General features: G+C 39.4%; 1 protein-coding gene across 2 annotated transcripts; it reads right to left on the bottom strand.

Moving 5' to 3' along the window:
- Nucleotides 1–689: 689 nt before the first annotated feature.
- Nucleotides 690–22,826, bottom strand: snx25 (sorting nexin 25). 2 transcript variants are annotated; one of them, XM_029277452.2, is made up of 22 exons: nt 22,636–22,826; nt 21,629–22,368; nt 19,810–19,894; nt 13,375–13,591; nt 12,374–12,549; nt 11,048–11,234; nt 10,497–10,567; nt 9,574–9,761; nt 9,224–9,355; nt 8,904–9,053; nt 8,178–8,303; nt 7,918–8,082; nt 7,386–7,517; nt 6,176–6,316; nt 5,716–5,829; nt 4,842–4,919; nt 3,645–3,728; nt 3,418–3,535; nt 3,152–3,218; nt 1,888–2,069; nt 1,695–1,795; nt 690–1,573 (listed from the first exon to the last, which is right to left on the bottom strand). In XM_029277452.2, the coding sequence occupies exons 2-22, from the start codon at nt 21,977–21,979 to the stop codon at nt 1,508–1,510; spliced, it is 2,931 nt and encodes a 976-aa protein (XP_029133285.2). In that variant the 5' UTR covers nt 21,980–22,368; nt 22,636–22,826; the 3' UTR covers nt 690–1,507. The 2 variants fall into 2 exon arrangements, with proteins under 2 accessions (XP_029133285.2, XP_020490043.2); XM_020634387.3 differs by having other exon boundaries at nt 12,374–12,546.
- Nucleotides 22,827–23,516: the final 690 nt, after the last annotated feature.

The following is a 23,516-nucleotide window of genomic DNA, read 5'->3' as shown; positions in this document are numbered from 1 at the left end:
CTGCAAACACCGTTATGCTCTCGGTAGTAGGCAACACTGCATATACATATATTTTATCTGTAATTTGAATAAAACGTCTACGTATTTTTTATAGAGTAAATTGTAAATACTGATAAATAAAATAAACTACTATTGCTACTACTACTAGAATACAGACACGACCATTTGTGTGGTCACTAATGGCCCATTTTATAATCGCATTTTGAGGCCAGGGTGCTTCACGTCAAGCTACTTTGAAGCTACTCTCCCTCCTGAGGCTTCACACATCTTGGCTCAGCTGAGTATAGTAGCATTGCTTGTTTTGGGTTAGGGGGGTAAGGAAGCAATGTTTACACCCCCTCCCCTTGAGACTCAACCCAACCTTTGGGAAACACATGTGCATTCATGGCCAATGGCGAGGGGAAAACATACAGCCTAAACCTTCCACCCTTCTACACACAGAGTACTCTGTGTTTTGTAAGGGGGATAAAAACAAATGCAGTCCTTGCATTTTACTCATCGCATTTCAATATTTAGTTTAAGTATTAATATGTAAAGAATAATGCTGGAAATGGGCTTCCTTAAAACAGTGCAATTGCTTATATAAACAGTGATTTCTTAACATACTATAACTTCACATTAACAGCAATAAATGTTCTCCTAATAATCCTTGTTATTACAGGGTAATTTCATAAATTCAAGACTTCATATCACTTTTTCCTTGCAATTTATTGCTTATATAAACGCTCTCTAAACAATTTTTGGTAAAAATAAAATCTATCAATAATAATCATAAATAAAATCATCACAATGACTTTTACATGACATTATATTGCACAATTATAAGCCTCAACAAGAATCACAGAACACATGTGTTGTTGCTCAGGTTGTGTGTAGGAGGAATGTTCAGAGGTCCGTGGGCAATCACACACACACTTGTTGCCTTCAAAGACAAAAGAAAATGTGAACTGTGTCTGTGCTGAACTGAACTGAATCAGGGTCTTGAAATCATCAGGTCCAAAAACTGATGACCACCAATCAATTGGTTTTCTTTTTCACATTCCTACCCTTCTTAGCAATCTATACACCGCCATGATTAACACAGGAACATAGGTGTTGTTTCAATTGTGTTGTGGTACAGATCTGGTGTTGAAATAAGAAAAAAAAAAAAAAAAGGACATAGGTCCCATAATGTCAAAATCCTATGTGGACATTCAGATACAAATGTTATCAGTATATTTTGACCGCTGATTAAAAAGGAAGACTCCCTGTGGTGTCTCCCTGCTCAGTCAGACAGGAACTGATCTGTACCACAACAAAGTCTAACGGCGGCCGCTTTCAGTCTGGTGTCACAGCTTTTCATCATATCACAGCAAACTTTTACCATCTGCTGTCTGTCTGAGGTTAAACCAAAAGGCTGTCTCACTGTCTAGCTTGGCAGTTTGATTGATCAGCTACAGAAAGGCCAAAAGGATCCAAAGACTCCGTGTGTGTGTGTGTGTGTGTGTGTGTGTGTGTTGATGTGAGTTCAGATGTTGTCCACCTCCGCGCTGAGTTCAGGACACACTTCCTTGAGTAACATCTCCATCAACACCTAGTGGGACACGGGAGAGGAAAATAATTCAGTTCATCAGTCGTACATATTTAAACATGAATTCAGTTCAATTGAATTTCAAATCAAAGTTGTTGTTATACATAATCGGTGTCATTCTTACGTAGAGAAGATGTTTGTTGGCACTAGCCTCCTGTAGGGCATTAAAGATCTTGATGATTCCATAGCGGGCATTCTGCTGGCCAACTAAATTTGTTAGTGCATCTGTTGGAAAAGATCACAATGAAGCAACGTAAACAATCTACACCTCGGATATCAATTAAGACAAGTACAGGGAATGTCCTTCAATTGCTAACCTGGGATATTTTCAAGTAGTTTCTGTTGAGCCCGCTCCTTAGTTTCACTGCGTTCAGAGTCAGTACGGACTTTGACATGTGGTGCCAACTTCCCATTTGGCCAGAAGGTGTCCCTGAACACACCGATATAACACACCAACATCTGCTCACAGAAGATCCAGTTAACCGTGTCCCGGATCTGTCTGAAATAAGGCATAGCAGATATTAGGCTCATAGGTGATCTGAGAGAGAGAAACAGTTAAGAACAAGTGATGGTGTGAGGGTTGTACCCTATCTCACTATAGACCAGCTCAATAAAACACACACACATGCTCAATGGAGATCTGCTATATCACTCTCTCTAGTCCTACACATTTAGCCTATTTGTTATGATTTATTATAAATATTACACATATGAAAATATACGTTTTCGGACCGCAGGAACTTTTTCATAGTTCTAGGAACTGTTGGAACCCTCCCTCTTTTTTATTGGTTATGCACCGCAGGAACTCAGGGACCTCCCTAGCACCTAATGTGCCAAAATTAACCAGAAGGCTACTTCTCAGCATACCACAGACATAATAACAATTCTTTAGTATGAAGCAATAACAAGGATGAGAACATAAGTAAGCAGAACACAAAGTTGGGCAGAACTGAAGAAAACCATGTGAAATAATCCTTGAATAGGCCTCATAAATGTAGTATTTTCCAATGAAGACATGCACATTCATAATTCTGAACTTCATTGGGAGCTTAATGCGCTGGGGTAAATTTTAGTATACATGGCTCCACCTATAGAGAGGCATATGTAAAAAGCCATGTACAAAAAGCAAAGTGTGATGATTTCTTTTAGAGGATAAAGGCCACATCAGAGTATTGTCTGCATGAAAAACATGCAGATCAAGGTCATTATAAAGTTACTGTTTAGTCTCACAGGGAAGACAAACCGTTGCTAAACGAGTGACTTCAGGGAAGCAGGAGGATTTTCCAGTTCCACTGAACATATTTCAGTCTTTTTTCTCTGTAGTCACTGTCTCAGGCAGTGAGCCAAGTGTCTCCAATAGTGCAGTTATATTCTGCTGGTTCTGTAAGCTATGCTTTGTCATCTTATTCCTTTTTTCCTTCAATAAGAAAGGGTGTAATTATGACTTAAATTAACAAAACTGAAAGCTTATTCCAATAGATGTTCAGTTCCCTACTCTTTCACTCTTTTCTGTATGTCTTTATTTTAATGAAACAGACCCTGAAGGCACATTTCCTTTAATGTCAACTTGCTTGAACTTACTTGTTGATAGTTCGTCCAAATGTCACCTGGACTAGTGCAATAAGAGTCTTCCTCACCCACTTAAACACTGAGAAGGAAGACAGACAGACATGGATAGAGGGAGACCGATCAGAGAAAATGCACTCACAAAGGTGTGAAGATGTAACATTAATGTGAGTCTTTGAGGGAGGTTTCTTAAATCTTCATGGAGGCCTCTGTCTTTGTCATGATTAAAAAAAAAAAAGAAAAAAAAAAGGATAAAACAGTAATAAACAACAACCACTCACTTCCTCTGAGTTCAAAGATCTCTCCTATGAGCATGAAGCAGGGTTCAGCCAGGGCATCCTTCCTTCCATCTCCTTCGTCCCCGTAGTCTGACAAGTCACTGTCTTCATCAGCCTCTTCCTGTTAAAGGCACAGCAAGTATACAACTCACCCACCGTCCAAACAAGAATGCTAAACAGCTTTGGTGCCATTTTAATGATGCTTAAAACAAGAAAGAAGGAATGTGTACCTCAGTGTGGGAGAAGAAATCTCCAGGGAGCCTCTCCAGGAAGGAGGCCAAAGAGAAGGAGGATTTCTTCTGAATTGACATCACCTTCAAAAAAGACAACCAACAACATCACTATAAAATACACTGTAGGCACTGGAAGACAGATCAACATTTTCAGGCGTCATCACGCCTCATATTAAAAGGTTAAATAGATGAATACAAGCTTGGAGGAACTTTATAACTTCTCCAAGTTATTGCTTTACATGCAGTTATTTTGTATCATTCAGTTTAATGACATAATAATAAAGCTAACACTAGCACGTGCATCTCACACCAAAACAAACGGGCTGAGCCATCAGAATCCAGAAATACAAGTTTTATCTACGAATAATTCAGAAGCCACTTCCTTCAACTTGACAGACACAAAAATAAAAACAATCAATAGATGCTCTGTAAGTACATTTTAACAGCACATTTTCAGTTGTGTTCTGCAGGGCTTCAAAGAGTGTTATGTGGGAAGGACCGGGTGTAGCAGAGATACAGAGCTGCTGATAACAGACAGCTGCTGAGCACAACGGAAGTTCAGGAGGAAAGAAGTGGTGACATAATGAGGGCTTCTGGGAGAATTCTGCTCCGATTTACAGCCCATTAATTGGTTGGAGGAGAGCAGAGTTCAAACTTGAATAACTGACATAATGACACCTGAAAATTGAACATTAATCCACATATTATCATACATTTCTTGATCTGCTGAGTGTAATCCATGGTAGCTTGTTGCTAGCTTTCTTTATGCTAGCTTCCTAATCATACAGTAAAGTTCACTATGGATGGGCAAGTTCGATGGTTTCAACTGATATTGAATGCCTCCAGCTGAACACTTCATGCCACACTCTGTCAACTTGCTTTCACAATGCTGAGTCTTTGTAAACACAGAGAGAGACTTACATGAACTTATATACAAACACTGTTGCTAGGATACCAAAACAAATAAACCTTTTAAAGCCTTTACTACTTATACTGAACTGAACAAACAGAGAGTGTTATTGAAGTAAATTGTAATGATTACAGGGCAAACATAGGACAGTAAACAATATGAATTGACTTTTTTTTATTGGTAAAAATATATATTTTTTAATAGAATATATTTTTCTACTTATGTTACATTAAAATATTTGCATCCCTGTCTTATGTTACTTGCAGGTTTAAGGACAAAGTTACCTTGAGATGCTCTGGCGATGGGCTGAGGAACGCATAGAGAGCCTCTGACTGGCACAATCGCTCATCTGTCAGCAGACGCTGCAGACACACACACACACACACACACACACACACAATCATGGACATGGTTTAGCTCCCACATATACACATACAAATATATAAAAAGACATTGTTAGCATAGAGATGGGTTTTTATCTGGTGTTTTGGGTTCTAATCTTTCAACCTTTTTCAACTATTTCTTCATCACTTCAATCTGTTTCAATCAAGTCCCCTGGAATATCTGCTCTTGAGTATTTAGATTTGTTCTGCATAGTTCTCTACCCACTAAATTAAGGTTGATGCTTCAAATAAGTTACCTTCTTGTAAAGTTAGGCCCCGTGTCCACCTAGCGTTTGTTCAAGGCAGAAAAGCGCTGGCTGTGCGCTCGGGGAGCTCTGGTATCAAAGCGTTTGTGCGCTGAGAATAAAAGCGCTGCACGTCCGCCCTGTCTCTATGACAACAGTCTGTTAACAACGGGCGCTGTATGACCGACACTGCTCCGTTGCTGTTTGTTTTATATTGTCATGTTTTTACTCCAGCAGACACAGAGCAAAGATGATGTGGGTACCAGACATGATCCAGAAACAGTGAAAATAAAGGGAATATCATACATTTGGAAAAGAGCGCAGGTAACGTCAACAGCGCCTGAAAGATTTTCAACTTGAGCGCTCTGAGCAGCAGAACAAAAAAGACACTGGGCGCTGAGCTATATCTGCTGCAGCAAACGCACTCTACTCATTGAAAACAATGGAAAAAATATGCTGGGCGGACATGGGACCTTAGAAGTCTGAACAGTGTAGCACAGCTTCACAGTATGTTGTGTTCACATGTTTACCTGGAGAAAAGCATTGAGTTGCGTTTTGCTCTTGTCTAAGAATTTCTGATCGATCGACTTGAAGGGAAGTTTACTGATTGATGGCAGCTGGAGTTTCTTCAACAATGGAAAACACTGAGAGAAGACAACACACACAGAGAGAGGTTGAAATGTGGTTTCAAAACAAATGAGAGAAAAACCACATTAATGTCAAAATGAAGTATTTTGAATTACATTTCCATATTCATTCTAGAGAGTATGATATTTAAAAGGAGATAATGTATTGACCTCAGCACTTGAGGCACCAATCAAGATCTCCATGATTACAAACAGCATTTGATCGTGTGCAACCTGAATTAATCCATTATCAAATCAATGAAAGACAGTTTTAGGCTGTTTTAGTTTGTGTTAATTTCATGATGGCTGCTAGTTTATGTTCCTAAAATAAATGATGTCCGTACGGGTGCAGGTCTGCTGTTACCTCAGTGAGTTTGCGATGCAGCATCTGGAACTCGGTGAGTTTCCTCTGGACGCTCCAGCGACTGTTACCCGTCTCCTCTCCCTCTATCAGGCTTACACACACATTGTAACAAGCAACTGTCTCACCACCTTCTTCTGTGGCCTGGAATAGACACGAACAACGTTTCCCATAAAGACATGATTAAAATAAGCTTCTTATCCTCAGAGCTACCTACAATTACTATGAAAGAATATTTATAAAATACCCTCCACATCCAGTGAAGTGAATTACATCTGATTCTTGAGACATCTAAAGAGGAATTAGGTTGTTTTTTTTTACCTGGGCGCTACTTTTAGATATTTTTGACTTAAATCAGTGGTGCAAAAAGTCTGTGGTGTGTCTCAGATAACTGATCAGCAGGGGTGATACAACACAGTGAAAGGGATTGTTACTTAAAGTATCTGACGACATAACAGAAAGCTTTTTGTTAAAGTTCACATATTATAATTATTTTCAGCCAGTTTAAATTAGTCTCAGAGCTCCACAAAATATGTCTGTGAAGTGTCCGATCTGATCCTGTATTTGATCATGTCTATAAACCCCTCTATTTCAGTCCTGCTCAGAACAGGCTGTTTCTGTGTCTGTAGCTTTAAATGCAAATTAGCTGCGTTTGAACACGCCCCTCTCTAGAAGGGCTTGGGTGGCTTGGGCTTTCTTGCACCATGCCTTATTGTTTATGGTGAGAAGGCAGACAATACTCCATAATCCATAATATGGAAGTTGGTCTGGTAGCTGGAGAGGTGTCGGGTTACTTCCCAAGTACTGCTGAGGTGCCCTGTGTGCAGCAGCACCACTCTGACATCTCTCCACTAATGCATGTCCACCGTTCCTGTTTGTGCATGTGTGGGATTTTAGGCCCATGCTTCTCACATGTCTGTCAATGACAAGGTATGAAACTAGAATTTCCCTCAGGGATTACTAAAGTGTGTACAATTTTAAAATTTTGAAAATGTTATTTTCCTTTCAGCTGACTTGAGACTTTCCTGAAATGATACTGTTTTAAGCTATGTTTTGACATGATTTGATTGGTGAGTCACATGAGTCAGAGTAGTCGAAATCTTCAGGCTTTCACCCTGACACCAGCCACTTATTGATGGCTGGTTCTTTCGCATTTTTAAATCAGCTATTTTTTTTTCCATTAGGAAAATAAAACTATAAGGTTAACCGTTACCTCAGCGGCAGTGATAATTGCCCTCCAGTGTCCAAGGTTCTCACACCACCAGTCAGTCCTTGTGATATGTTGCTGGAGTTCACCGTGTTCTTTTTCCATGGCTCCGATCTCTTCCTTTAGTTTGCTCACAATCTATAAACATACACAAGAAACAGATTCAAACCAGCAAGCAAAGAATAATGAAATGATTAAATTACATATGAATAAAAACCTTACAAACATTCAGCGCAAACCAAGGTTGACTTTATTACAAAAGTGTCTTGAACACTTCCAATATTTTTAAGTGTAGTTACTGATTTTATGTTAGACAGAGTCTAAAACACAAAGTAAACAAATTAACAGATGTGAGCCTGTGCTTTTTAAAAATTGTATCTCCTCCAATGAGTGAGCAGCTTGACACTGATGGAGAGGACATGTACTTTCACTTTTGTTGCCCTTGTGTTTGTATGTTTTATGCTACAAGCTGGGAGCCTTTAGGTGACAGCTAATTTGACCCCGAGTATGTTTTGTCACATCTGCTTGTAGTTTTTACCTTTTTGTCAGGTTTGGGTGCATTCTGGATGGAGCCCAGGGCCTGCCGCTTGTACTCCAGTTTGTCATAAAGTTGGCGGAGTTTAGTGGCAGCATAACTGGCCTGCTCGTTGATTCCTTTACTTCCTTCGTCACACACATCCTCTCCTACATCTAGACCCTGGCACTACAGAGAAAAGATACACATTAAATGATTCAGATATGCAGGCATACAAATGTAAAGATTACTTATTGAGAATCTTATATCGTTGTTTGTCTGACCCCTTCCTCCTTTTCCTCAGTGCTACATTGTGATTGGCTGTGCTGCTCGTCTCGTCTGATCAGCCTCTCGTAGAGGTCAGACACCAGGAAGGAGGGGTAGTAACGCTCTCTCATCGTCTCAGCCACCTAGAAGATAAACAGAAATGCTTTATACTAATGGTCGACATTTTGACACAATGAAACATAGGCATACCATTGTTACTTGCACTGCTGATGAAGCTTCAAGTGTCTTCTTTTCAACATTTTTGACATTTCTTAGTGGGGAATTGTTCACTGTGGCTTGAGTTAAGCCGTTTTCACTCTCACTTTCACTCTGTCTCTGTTTCAGGCAGATTTCCCCTCAAATCTTCCTGATTTGCTTGTTCACACAGCACCTCACAGACTATCCCTATCGGGAAGGGAAGAGGGGGGGGTCTTAGGATACAAGACACAACATAAAAAGAACGACGCCAGCTGCTGCAACAGTCTGATGCTAAAATGACAAGTTAAGCCTCTGTATCAAATCCATGTGTAGTTCAACAGATTTACAATATCAACAGAACATACTGTCGAGTAGCAGTTTCATTTGGTGCTGGGAGGTTGCAACAGTTCAGTACATACAGTCTTTGGTCCTGAATATTTCCTGCTGAGCTATACATCAGCTCACTCTGAAATATTTTCAGGAGTTTTACGCAACTGTGAAATCACTCTTAGTAAAAGCTTGTTATTTACAAACACAGCAGTTACCTGTTCCTGTAGTCTAACAAACACTTGTGTTCCTCTGTTTCCCACCAAACTCTGTTGGATCTCCTTCAGAAGAGACTTTTCCACTGGAATCTCCCTGCACTCCACAAAGAACTTCTGGTAGATTTCCCCTACGATTTGGGGCACTTCGTTCTGTCACACACATGAACAAACAAACACCAGTTACTGATATGTTTGACTACACCACTGACATCACAGAAAACAGATATAGTATTCCCTTGGTAATACCGCAAGTACAGTTGATATAATAAGTATTGTAGTGTAGAGGAATGTAAACACTCTGGAGCATGTGTACACAATACCTTGTTGGCAGTTTTAAGGGTTTCCACCAGTTCCCAGAAGCCTATCAGAGCTCTCTTATCAACTCTTTCCATGTAAACTCTGAAATGCTCCCTGTAACCTGGATTACACATGATGTCATCAAACTGGAGAATCTGCATGAGAGGGAAAATGAGAAAACATCAGGTTTGTTCAGCACATTCTCCATATTACAAACCTTCCCAGAAAGTGCTGAGAGGTCATACTCTTTTATAGGCATTCATTCAAGATATAAATAAAAATCTTCAAAATAAAAAGTTATTTTGGGTTCAGAAAAGGCCTATTTTCGATCAAACTCCAGACCATCTGTGATAGAATCCAAATGATTTCTTACCTTTTGACTTTGAGGCTCATCTCCATCGTCAGCACCCCCTTCCTCATTGTTCTCATAGTTTGGTCCGCCCAGGAGGCGAATCCGTTTCTCACATTGTTTCTTAGCTACAGTCAGCTGATTGATGTATCGTTTCATGTCTCGGGCCCTGAGCAGGTCTGCCTTCATGGCTGCTGACTCTTTACCTTTACCTTGCAAAAGCAATGAATTAAAAGAAAAATGTGAGCCAGCTTTGGTGAAACAGGACAGCAGATGATGACTGTGTGAAGCCAATAATACATCACAATGATAGAAATCCTGATTTATCATCTACTGCTCTCTAGGTCAGTTTAATTTGATCCTTTGTGCTGGTTTATAAATCATATATATCAAACAAATGAAACTTCCATCTACTGCAGAGTATTTATGTCTATAAACAAATGTTATAATGCTAATATAATTATCTAAGATGGTGAACATGTACAACACTATAGAAGCTTAAAATCACTTTGATGACCTAAATATGGCCTCAGAGAGTAACAGACATCCCTGCAGAGCCTACATCTTGTTGCATGTCACATCCTCTCAGGTTTAGTTTGCACTGTCAGTTCGTGTCTTTAAACTACTTTGACATGAGAGTGGACTCGATGCCTGAAGGCAACCCTACAAGTTAATAAAAAAGCTAAAAGGTCACATGAGACCTGACCTTCCAGATCACCGTCAGAGTTGTTGCAGATACATGAAATATTTGAGAATTAAACTCTGTTGAAGTCAATATAAGGATTACATCCTTACATGCTACACGTTAGATCAGTTTAAAAGCTTGGTGTAAGACTGCAGAGGTTCTGAAATTGGTTTAGCTAACCAATGCTACAGTTACTTTTTTGTATTTTGTTTATCATTTTTCTGGCTTTTCTATCTTGAGGTGAACAGTAGTGTGTATGTACCTTTCTGCTTTTTGAGCTGAGGCAGACTGCTGATGGTTGTGGCATGAATAATCTCTACCACAATCTGATACCTAAAAAGAGACGAGACACAGAGATGTCAAATGTCAATCAGTTGTTTGAATCCAGATATAAAAAGCAATTGTCTAAGGATTATTTTACCCGAATACTACCAGAGTAAATGAGATATAAATACAGGTGTTTTTTTATACCAAGGTAAATTTTACATGTGCCGTAACTCAAAAGCAAGTACAACAAACACAGTAATGCACGTAGAAATGGAGAGTCTATGTTTTAAGTATTGCTTAGATTTATGAGCATTTCAGTAGGGTGCGACTTTTCCTCAAATTCAGATGACAACACACCAGTATCACATCAACCCTACATTTAGATCCAGTACATTGCTACACAGACACTGTCTGTTCCCATGGTAACAGCAGAGCAGCAAAAAGATTGGTTAGTAACACTGTCTGCTCATCATTGTACTGTATGCTTCATCTATATATGCAGGTGAGTACAGGGGGTGCAGGTGAATATCTGTTTTAATATCATGCCTGAGTTGTTTGAGGAAATTGACATCAGCAGAAGTTGATATCAGTTTGATGAAGTCTTCATAGGAGGCAGCGTAGGTGTAGGCTTTCTTCTGCTGCTCAGCCTGCTGCTCCCTCTGCTCCAGCTGAGACAACAGCATCCGGTTTATGGAGTCTGGGTCGCTCAGCACTTCTACCAAAGGCTTCAACACTTGAGCGCACAAACACACAGAAAATATCTATAAATGAATGGAGAAATAATCTGAGTGTGTGATATTTGTGTCTGATCCACTGAGGACTTCTAGGATATATGTTAAGGTCACAATGTGAAATAAGATAAATAGATATCAAATGAACCAAGCGAGGCCAACTAGGGACATGGAAATAAAATGTTGTCTCAGAGCTGAGGGCCTTTGTCAATAAATCCACTTAAGTGCTGTAAAAACCATCGTCCTCAATTTATGTGAGGGTGACTGTATGCTGTCATTGCAGTTTGATAGCTACAGTTCTGGAATTTGTCTATTTAGTTTTCCTTCATACTCTGATGAGGGATGTTTACACTACTGTAGTTTTAGTGGGTCATTAAAGAGCTCTTAGTTCTATATTTCCCACTAGAACTCTTTGTTGACAGAATGCAGATCTTTTGGTTTTTTATTAAAGACAGTTATCTAATACTGGCATCAGTAAAAACTCATTTCAGCTGCAGTCATTTTAAGGCCCAATATCCCCACATGCCCACTTTCTTCTGATTGGCCAGCTCTCCAGAAGCCTTCCAGAGGGGCAGACTGCAGGGCTGCTAAGGGAGGGCTACTTGCCAGTTCTGGGAAAAGACAGCCTATGTAAGAGGTTTCAAGGGCTTACGTAGAGGCTTGAAGCCGTCTCGAGAAATAGCGTGATCTGCAGAACAAGTCGTGTAGCGCCCTCTGCAGACTTGTGCTGGGATTACTCCAACATGCATGATCTAAAACTTTGCCCTTGTTTAGGATGGGCATCCAACATTGTAACACTATGTACGTTTTAAAATGGGGGTGAGCAGAATAGGTCAACTCTTATGTTTCTTTATGTCAAATTCAAGACAAAGCCTGCAGCTACTAAGATCCTCTATAGGTAATAGTTAGGACAACATGTTTTATTGATTGAACTTGTTCTCTACTGCCTTCATGTCAAAATATCTGCCATAAGAAAAGGTTAACTAACTTGGAAAGTCCTGGGCAGCAATTCTTTTTTATTATTTTAATTTTAAGTCAAATTAAGTCTGAGTTGAAGATGTCCATAGTAAAAGTTTGTTTTCACCTGTCGTTCCAAACCTGAGAAAGTTTATTGTCATACCGAGAAACACACTCAAAGTACCTTTAGTAGTGATAACTTCTGTGAGGCAGCAGCGTAGTGTATGTGACTTGGCATCCTTTTGTGGCAGCAGACATAGCAGCAGTATTCTGGCTACACAGCGGAGAAAGGCCAGCTCTGATTCTGGACTGACCAAACAGGGATGGAGAGGAAATGGTCGAGCGCACTCCTCTGGTCTGCTTAACACCGTACAAGAGACACAGATTAAGACTGAGTTATAAACAGAAAAAGAGCTCATTTCAAACGTTTGTCTGTCAAAGCTAGATGTCAGAAGATATGTTTTTAGAAACAACTCCCACGGCAAAGATAACACTGACATTGTTATTTCAGCATCAGCTTTGTCACATCTCAAGGTCTTTACTCTTGAAATCTGACTGAACAAGGACACTGCTGCTACACTGCTCACTAACTGTAAAGGTTGGGTTGGAGTTCCTTGCACAAAAGCTACCATTTTTTTTTAGATATAGGACTGTGTTTAGTTTTCTCCTCAGAATTTAAAAATTCAAAAGTGTGAAAATTCTATTTCTTTAAATGAAGATTGAGTGACATTTTACGCACAGATAGAGCAGAAATCCAGTATATCCTCTGTAAATGTCTCTCTGAGTCATGACTGTCTTCAATGAGTGAGAAGAGTGAGTCCCGCTGGCTGTACTGCTGTCAGAGTCGTGTTTACATCATGTTTACATGTAAAGGACGGCTTTGCGTATAAAGTTGTTTTCGTCAAGGACTATCAAAAAGAAGAATAACATACTCACTGCTTATTTGGATGTCATGCTGTGGCAAAAGAATAAAGGACTTTGACAGTCTGGATTTTTTTTTTGATTAGTTTAAACTTGATCATACAAACAACAATCCACAGCAGGTCAGCCATTTCCTAATGTTAACTAAGGTGGTGCATCCTAACCTCTTTAAATTTACATAAGTGTGTATGTGAGTGTGTGTGTGTGTGTGTGTGTGTGTGTGTGTGTGTGTGTGTGTGTGTGTGTGTAAGTGTGTTTGTGTACCTTGCAGATGCAGCCTTGAGGTCAGTGAAGTGAGTGTGTAGGATTCGGATGGTGTCATAACACACCACATTGACAAGGTCAAAATTAGCAAGCCTGGATCTTAATTGTCCAATCATCTGCCACCAGTCCTCTGAAAGCATAGAGTACAACTGGCCCTCATCATGGCTCAAAGGGATGTACCACGACAGGATGTAATCTCTGTAGGCATAGTCAAACACTGCGAAAAGACAGAGAAAAAGAGAGAAATGTAATAATAGATTTGATAGAGACAAAACAGCTGCAGCAAAGAATAAGTTTCATTACAAAGCTGGAAAAAAAAACCTCTTTACATCAAAAAATAATTAGCTGAAAGAGGAGATCATTGACCTTTGAATGACACATAAAGACACTGAGACTGACTAACATTCAGACAATGTGAGTTGAGCGACCAGAAAATACACACGCAAGTGCATGAGCAAGTAAGGCAAACCACATCGGTCTAAATCTAAAATCATGCAACACTAAATCTTTCTCCAATAAGACCTGTTTTTTACATGTTCAAGTCGCTGAAAACTTCTAAATAACAACAAAGTCTGAGAAGGTAGAATTTACTTTTGTCACAACTCGAGAGTCCAACCTATTAATGTTGGCCGATATAAGCCTATCCAGCAACTATAGGTATCGGCTAATTTTATCTCTGCTATGCACTGATATTATGAGATTTATTCACCAGTCAAACAGCATTTCATCTGAGCATTTTTATATTACACTAGCAGTTCTCTTTCTGCAGAATGTGCTTTATGGATTACAGCAATCATCATCACTCTCCAGAGTGTTGAGAGGTGATCTAAATCTATCTCAACAGATTGAACAAAGATCTAAGAAAGATATCGACCGATGTATCGGTATCGTGAGTTTTTTTTCTACCCCATATTAATATCGGTATTGGCCCAAAAAATATAATATCGGTAGGGCCCTAGACATGTCTGATGGGTTGTATTGAGCAGTCAAATGCAATAAAAAAAAAAACTATTTTTGTAAATGAACTTTTAGATGCAAGACAGTTAATACTCAGTTTTTACCGTGACATTAGGTTAACCTTTCTGAAAAAGTTTTAGTTTTACATGGCTGCCAGAAAACACAACTTGAAAAATTAAACAATAACAAAAACACTGAGTGTCTGGGAAGATGTTTGGCCATCAAATGCTACCAGACCAGCTTCAGCATGCCTCTGGGTTTGTTCGTTTGTTTTCCTTTTATTTTACAGACTGGCCATGAAACACAAACATTGTGTGTACAGTGCATACAAAAATGACATAATACACGCAGAACAAAACTGTACGTAACAGCAAACCAAAGACTGCAAGAAAAAGGAAGTCAATAAGAACTTTATTCAGCCATAGTTTAAGCAATGGTCAGTGTTGTTTGGAATGCCTGTGTTTATGTGTGAGTGTTTGTTTTCTTGGTTTTTTTTAGGAGAGATTGTTAATCAACACTTGTTGCAGCTCATTATTTTACACCAATTAGGCATAATCCTAAAAGGAGTTCAAACATGACCTTCTTTTATCCCTTAATGCCTCTAGGCCTCAATCAAAGAGCATTATAGTGCCGGCAGCTCTTTCAATCCTTATTAAGTCTGTTACTTTTTCACAAAACTTTTTTTGATGCCAACAACATGTTTCAAAAAAGTTGGGACTGTGGCAACAAAAGACTAGAAAATTAGATTCAGTCCTGATTTGTCACCCATTGAAAATAAACAGCTGACATTCTACATTAAGCAAGAATGGTAGAAAATGCTACGATTAAAATGAACGACCAATATGGGATTTTTGTTCTCTGTTTTTTGGGTAATATTAAGATGATTTTGATATGGATATATCGACCGATATCTTTCTTAAATCTATCTGCGATCTTTAGACATCGATAGATTTAGATATTATACACACTCATTTACTGAGTTGTTATCAACACTTGTGGAAAAGATTTACTATAAGGACAAGATTTGATTTACAGTTGAACAAAAGCTCAGACAGAATAACAGTGCACTGAAACACAGTTTTACTTAAAAAAAAAAAAAAAAAAACTATATCAAATCAAAATAAACTAATTTAACTTTAACATTATGATTTTATTTACATTTTACACAAAGTCCCAACCATGTTTAGGAATTGAGTTTGTACGAGAGGCCTATCCTGTCAACATCTTCTCATCATTAGTTCTCTCACCATTAGCACCCTTTAACTCAAATCATATTTAATTATTTGGTATATTTGATGGCAGGGCAGAAGGAGCCATCATGCCGGTTATACTGTTCCAACTGATAACTATGAACATTTGAACATTTTTACTATAGTTGTTTTATACTTTCATAACACTTCATAAAGAACTGGATCACGGCATGTCTCTTTTCCTCTTCATATATTCATAAAAATCCATATCAGCCTGTTCAGCATTTAAAAATGCTCCACTGAGCTAAACATGCTATGCTAACTCTGGCATTCATAATGTTACTCCCTTTATTGCTGCAGGTTTTTCATCTCATTGTTGTCTTGTATGTACAACTCAACTAGAAAGCAAAATGATCAATGGAAAAAGGTGAATGCATTTTTAGAAGTATACGACTTAATTGCTTGAGTATTTTTAAACAGCATCTTTATGCATTAACTGTGAAATTTAAGAGTATAAGTCACATCAATGCTCACATAATTACAAAATGATGCTACTAATTCAGATTTGCTTTGAAGCAGAGTGGTATGTCCCCCTCTTTGAATCATCATCATTACATTAATGATGTGAAACTAATCCTTCTTTCCTTCTGTGACCTACTGACTGAAGGGAATGTGTCTCAGCCTTTAGACTGAACAGACTTCAACAGATGTTATACTCTTTACAAGGAGAGCTGATGAGTGGACAGTGAGATTGCACATGACTAAGGTCACAGCTAGGACGGTTAGTTATGTTTAAAGTGATCTGATCATGAACCTATGACCCACGTGTAAATGTCAGTATTTCTTTAATATATTTTATGTTTCAGATGCATGAAGTCTTAAGAAGTGTCAGCTTTAGCAGTTATATTATTGAGTTCTGCACAAAATGTTCCAGTTTACAGTGTTGTTATTAAAAGTTATTTTAACTAGTGAAAGTTTCTGAGATCGTATTCCTAGTAATAACAATAAGCCAATCATGACAGGGCCCAGGTGAAGCTAATAAACTGAACTTTGAGTGCTTGATTTAAAGGAAGAATGTGCAACATTTTACACATAATCAAATATACCAGAAGTCAATTATATCCTCTGTAAATGTCTCTCTGAGCCATGATTGTCTACAAGTCCCGCTGACTATCTATCAGTCCCACTGTCTTTAATGTTGTCTGAGCCATATTTACATTGTGTTTACATGGGCGGGATGGCAGACCAGCTTATCCCCTTGCATATAAAAGCTGTTTAAGTGAGGGGCTAGCTAACTAAAGAGCTCTACCATTAGCCTGCTAACACAACAAAGCAGCTCCAGACAAGGGCATTTTTTTCTGCCACTTGCACTTAGTGCTTAGTTTAGCATGCATTGGAGGTGTGCCGCTGGATGAGAGCGGAGGCTTCAGTGTAGCGAAGGCGTCGCCAAACAGTAGTTTGTTTTGGTTTCCATGCTGGTGCTCAAGGGCGACAACTACTGAATCAAAAAGTTGCAAATTCTTACTTTTAAAATACATATAATTAACCAAGCAGGTCTTGACTGTGATCCTCAAACTGTCAATATAAGTGTCTACCACAGGGTTGGAAGTTCATTTTTTCGCTTCCCACCACTGTGACTGGTGGATTAAAACATCTACAAGTCACTTGTTTTTTTTACCCTCCACTTTATTTTAACCGGCAGCAAAATGTAATGACTTATAATATCAAGTCAAAGCTTACAGCATTCAAGTACTAGTTTTTATGAAGGGAGAGGTTTTAACTATTAAAGAAAAATACTGACATGCTCGTTGTCTCACGGTTTACAGTTGCTCCTTTGACCACCAATCACAGCCACTGCCCGCTTCTTCAGCAGATAGACTCGCTGAAGTGGAGATGCTAATCTGTGCTGCGCTTGACTAAAGAGACACCGAGTCAAACCATTTCAGCACATAGCCTATCATCGTCTGTGTAGGTTCTCAGTCTCATAGCCTGTCACTGTAAACACTGACACCAGGAGGAGACAAGGCCCTGTGGGCCTCATGTTGGACTGCCTGACTCTGCGAATAAAGTCAGATCAGAACAAGCATGGGACCAGGATTCAATTTACGTTGTTTGTTGTCACAAATCACTCTGTTACGTTAGGCCTACTCTAATTTACCCGCCACTGTGACGGGTAGGTTGAGCAAAGTCACCTGCTCCGTAAAAAAAAAAAAAACACCCGTATTTGGCAGCTGACTGGTGTTAATTTCCAACCCTGGTCTACCACACTATGATCCAATGACCTTTTAAAAAACAAACACGGAAGATTGTGCAAATACACACCCCTGGTGTAAATCCTGGAGCCATCTGTTACTTGGCAGACAGGCACACTGTTCCACTGACTGAGCTTCTGTGTGTCAACATGTAAACGGGATGTGATGACCACAAATGTCTAGGTCATCGTGTCGTAAAGACATCATCAGTCAGCACTTTTCACAAAAACAGAAGTTGAAAACTTTTTCCAATTTTGTCTGGAACATTTCATGGAGAGTCTTAAAAATCAGTCATCCAGCCACCTATTGAAATGGATCCTGATACCGGAGGGATCAGCAAACTCCATTGTGATTTGAAAGTGAAGATCATTCTCATGACTGGGTGATCTGTATTGACAAGAAAGCTGGGATCTTGAACAGCTGAATGGCATCATTGTTTATCGCCGACCCACATTTGTCAACCTAGAGGCATTGAACTGTTGGACTTTGAGCAAATATTAATGTGGGAGTCCAGTGAGCAGATGCATCATAGTGTGCATGAAAAAACTGGGGTATTTTATATGAGATGAAATCTGGACATGATATGACATTAATACCAACTATTTGGCATGTTTAATTATATGTGTCAAACTGCAGCAAAAAAAATAACTGAAAACAAAAGCAACAGTGTGCTTAAAAAAACCTTTTTTTAAGATTTAGTAGCTTTGGTGATATACAATATATAGGTCAAGCATAATTTTTACCGGCCAAAATTATAAATTGCTTTTTTTTGTTTCACGTGCACATTTGCTACAGTACATTTCATAAAGTTAATAAGGTATTATGTTCCCTTGAGTTAAGTCACTGATTGAATCATTTTATCAGATCAGGAAATTCAGAAATGATCAAATATATTTGCTCGCCCTTATTTTTATTTTTTTAAAGGTAAAAGTGCCCCGCCGCCCTGCTGACCTCTGCACTACAATATTACAAACTCAAAACAAGAATCCATCTGTGAATAATTAATTTACTTTAATCTTCAAGAACTAGATTTTCTCTCGATTTAGCTTTGAACACATAACATGAGCAGGCTGTTCATTTATGGACATGTAATTATCTCTGAGTGCACCTGCGGCGCGAGTTTGAAGTGAAAAGGTGGAGTGTGCATTTAGTATGCAATATGTCCTAAGCGTTGGGAAATAACACTGCGCTGTTTAATAGAGTCTGTGTGGAGTCATTTACAGACTACAGCAGGCTGTTGGACGACGTTATATTCCTGAACGTACTGCTGTTGACTAATGCAGACATGGTGAGAGCGAACAGAGAAAAGTCAAAGCAATTGTTTGATGAGATCACATGTGTTACCAACCGGGTCTGTACGGATCACGGATCAACTGTTTTTCGTTGCACTAATAGTAAGAAGATACGCGTAGTGGCTAGTGTTCTGGTGTGTTTGTGCAGCAATGTATGTTGGTGTGTCTTAGTGTGCCCACACAAAGCTCCGTCATGCAGACAACGGAGGAGCAGGTAAAAGTAGCTGCAGTTACATCAAACGTGCTCAATGTATACATGACTGTTGGCCCGCCAGTCCTGTAAAGAAAATACTCGCCAAACAGGAAATCTAACCACATTGGGCTCAGGTTGTTTATTTTGGACCCTGTATACACCAGAGAAAATAAAGTTGAAAATTGTTTTGTTTTTGTCTCATAGTTCAAAATGTAGTCTTTTAAAGCAGAGCGGTGAAGGTAAAGCTTTTAGAAAAAGTTACGGCTGACGTCATTGGATCAAATTTAGAAATCCTGACTTGCTGGTGCACTCACTGCTTTCCTCTATAAATAACAAAAAGCTCTGCAAACAGCAAAAAGCATCTTAGCAGTAAGGATAAAACTGCTACATTTGAGGGGATCCATTGGTTTTCATACGGTATTAGTGTTTAAATGTTCCTTTATAGTCCTGTCAAAATGCCTGGTATGTAATCAGTTTCCATATTAATTCACTGATGTGTGGTCATTAGATGGTCCTTAAACACTTTAGAAAATCTGGCAATGATTTCTTACCTTCCTTCAGAGATTTGTCCACATTGTGTGACACCACCACCCTCCTGTTCTGACTTGATTCAGGAAGTGGCACCAAAAAACGAGCCTGAAAGACAACAACAGTCTCAGTTCACTGACATTCAATACACATTCACATTACAACAGCATAAAATCAGGAAATATTGGGCAACCACAGGGAAAAAAGGAAGAGAAGGTTTGTAAGCTGTTGTGAGTCATGGGGCAAACAATTCTGATGAACAAAGCAGCCCGGATTCATCCAAACTCATTTAACATGAAACCAGATGAAATACCTCCACTATCAGTCACCAGAACTAGACAGTAGTAAAGAAATAAACACAGCTCAAAGGCAGCTGCTGCCAAGCACAAAGTTGTAAGATGTAAGGACAACATAATCAACTCATATGTAGGAAGTGAAACCCTTGAGGCTGAAAAATGCAATTGAAGATGTTGTCAAAAGTCACAATAATATTGCACAAAAAAATCCATGTTTAGATATTCTGAGCATTTGTATATTGTGATAATGTACCATTCTTTAACTGCAAGTTGTGTGCCTAAAAATAAAATCCTGTTAATATCTGCTCAATCTTTTAGGATCAAGTTATCTGTCTACTATTCTCGCTTCAAAAAATGTCTTCCAGCCAAACAGGATTTACCAAGAGGCAGGCTCACCAACACTGACGTACATGCTGCACTCACCTGACAAACTGAACACGTAATGTAGTCTACATACTCCAACTATGAAAGGTAATTTCAATCATGAGACTTGAAGAATTATTTTTTTCTAACTGAATTTGCAATATCACCATAACAATTACTATTGCTGTACAAGCAAATAGGCAATACTGTGTTATTGTGTTACTGTGTCATGCTTTTGTTCCACAACCCAACATATTTGTTTGCACTCATGTCTGTGTGTGTTTAAGTTTGTCTAAATCCAGGAGTATTGCTCTAGGTCATCTATAATAGAACAAAGTGAGACGATGAGAGAAATAGAGAGAACAGGAGTCTACTGAGGGATGAGAGTGAAGCAGCTAAAGGGTGCCAAAGACAATAGTTAAACTGTTAATAAAAATGTACACATCTGATTAGGGCTGGGAAATTAATCGAAAATTGATGGAAACCATCACTCAGAACCTCTGAGCAACGTAATTTTGCCCATGTCAGTTATTTAGATTATTTTCAGAGTCGTGTGACGACACGTCCAATCTGATTCATGGAAGCAATTTGGGTCGTTTGGACACATTTTGTATTTAGGGAAGACGACACCGAACAAAAAGAAGTCAAATGTAAATACTGCGGAAAAACTGTATGCAAGAAATACAAGTTATTTATTTTCTACTTTTCTATAAGTTAATTTGTACTTTAAAACTAAACTGTGTCGTTGTCATTTCAAGCGATGCTTTGATTTCAGTTCGAAACATTAAATAAATAATCACACAACAGTTCACCAGATATGCACTCTTTCATTAGAATAAATATTCCAGCTTTACTAGTTGAGCATATTTACAGTAGAGACCATGTCAGTGAATGCTGGGGGAAAAAACTAAAACTAAAAAATCCTTCATTAATCCTAATAGAGGCAAAATGTTCAATTAATCGTGATATTGATTTGAGGTCATATCGCTCAGCACTACATCTGATGTTTCTTTTCCTTTTTTTAATTGAGATTTGTTTGCTACATGTAACCTGCTGTTAGAGTACAGCTTGAGTGTTACACTGTGTGTGGTCATAATCAGTGACATGAAGGAGTTGGTTTTCATTTAAAATGTATTACTATAAGAATATCATATTGGGACTGGTGGGGACTCTGTGTACTTACCATAAGCTTGTTGAAGAAGTCCAGTCGTACAGCTGACTGCCTCCGGTTTCTCTGAAAGCAGCTGACTTTGAGAGGACTCTTCCTCACCAGCAGAACAAAGCTTCCGGCCAGGAAACACAGGAGGGCAAATGATACATAGATGAACAACTTCAAGAAGAAAGAGGTGAGAGTCAGGCCTCCCCAGGCCAGCTGAAACACTACTGCTGCCACCACGCCCAGACAGAAAGCCGGGATAAACCGGAAAGAGGAGCCGAGAGTAGAGGTGGAGGCGGCAGACATGGGCTCCTCTTCCCCTCCAGTACTGCTACTCCCTCCAGCCAGTGGTGTAATGGTAGTTGAGGGGGTGGGCATACTGCGACCCCACCATCCATAAATGTGTCACCACAAGTTAGGCTCAAAAGTTGGTCCGCTCGTCGGTTTTCCAAGTCAGAGAGGTACGTACACTGTGTACACTCGGGTATACCATCGACTACAACACAGTCTCTAAGACGAGGCATCCCCGCTCTGACATCTCATCACCGACCCGCACCACTATGTTTCCCTCGCTCCTAGCATCGGCCCGCCCGGCAGCCACAGGCACGGAGCCCCGTCAGCTTAGGCATCCAAACCCCGGGTCTCCCGACAGCACGACAGGATACCCAACTCGTTTTGAAACAGGCGGCTGGAGAAGATAGTCCTCCAGAGGGCAGACAGAGGGGCACTTGGGCTGAGGGGATGGATGTAGCAACATCCACTGTCACCTTGGAGACAAATAGGTGGAAGGGTAGCTTAGTGACTGTTGCTAACCAACAAGGCTAGTACAAGCTGAACAAGGAAGCCGATATAAGTAACTGTAACCTACTTTCAAAACTGAAAACACACCACATTAAAGTAAGCTGTCACATATATTGGAACTACAATGCGGTCTTGCAACTAAGTTATGGAATCAGTGATAGCGACAGCTGGCTAACTAGCTTGCTTGCTTGCTAAATATCCAATTTAACAACAGCTAATGTTAGCGTACTTACCTATCGATAAAGGAGGTTTACGATGACAACACTATATTATCGCTTTCCTTTCTGTCTGAGGATGTATTGGATGCTTTGCGTTCATGGGGTTAATAGTAGAAAAACGCTGTGACAGAAAATGTCTGGTCAACAATCGCCGACTGATAAAAACAAGCTGTTATTTTCCTCGAGCTCCTGCTGACTGACAATCTGTGTGAACGTGAAGGCTGTCCGCCAATCAGCGCCTGAGTTAACCACGGAGGGTTTGTGTGTTTTAAACAACAGGCCAGTCCGAGTGAACGGGGCGTCAATTTTAAACCCCTTCGTGGATGCACTGTGAGAAGCACCGCCCACCTTAACTGCTACGAGTTTAAATCAAGCATACAACCAAACAAGGATCATGCCTTCTTTGAAGATTGTTTTTTTTTTTTTTTTTTTTTTTTAAATCTCAGATTGCTGCCGTACAAAACGAGACTTTGAAGTTTAAATTTTGGATGCACAGAATCTTTTGTTGGCCTACATTAATTTGTTATTGCTCAACTGTCAATTACAATGTTACAATTCACTTAGCAGAGGCTTTTATCCAAAGCGATGTACATCAGAGAGTAAATACAACATTAATTCATTCATACACCGCCACCGAAGCAGCGGGAGCAATTCAGGGTTAAGTGTCTTGCCCAAGAACACATTGGACATGTTGCCCATCTGGGGATTGGACCCTCGACCTTTCGTTTGAAAGGCGATGACTCTACCAACTGAGCCACAGCCACCAATTATTGCGTGAAAAGGTTGTATTATTTTAATGACGTGTATTATTTGCCACAATAACAAACATAGCCTATTTGTATTAAAACACTGAAGCATATCAGGACAAAAAAAGATTAAAAAAAAACTACTTCTAC

This window comes from Labrus bergylta, chromosome 9, assembly GCF_963930695.1.
Source record: "Labrus bergylta chromosome 9, fLabBer1.1, whole genome shotgun sequence".
NCBI lineage: Eukaryota > Metazoa > Chordata > Actinopteri > Labriformes > Labridae > Labrus > Labrus bergylta.
This window is presented reverse-complemented; position numbering and strand designations above follow the sequence as displayed.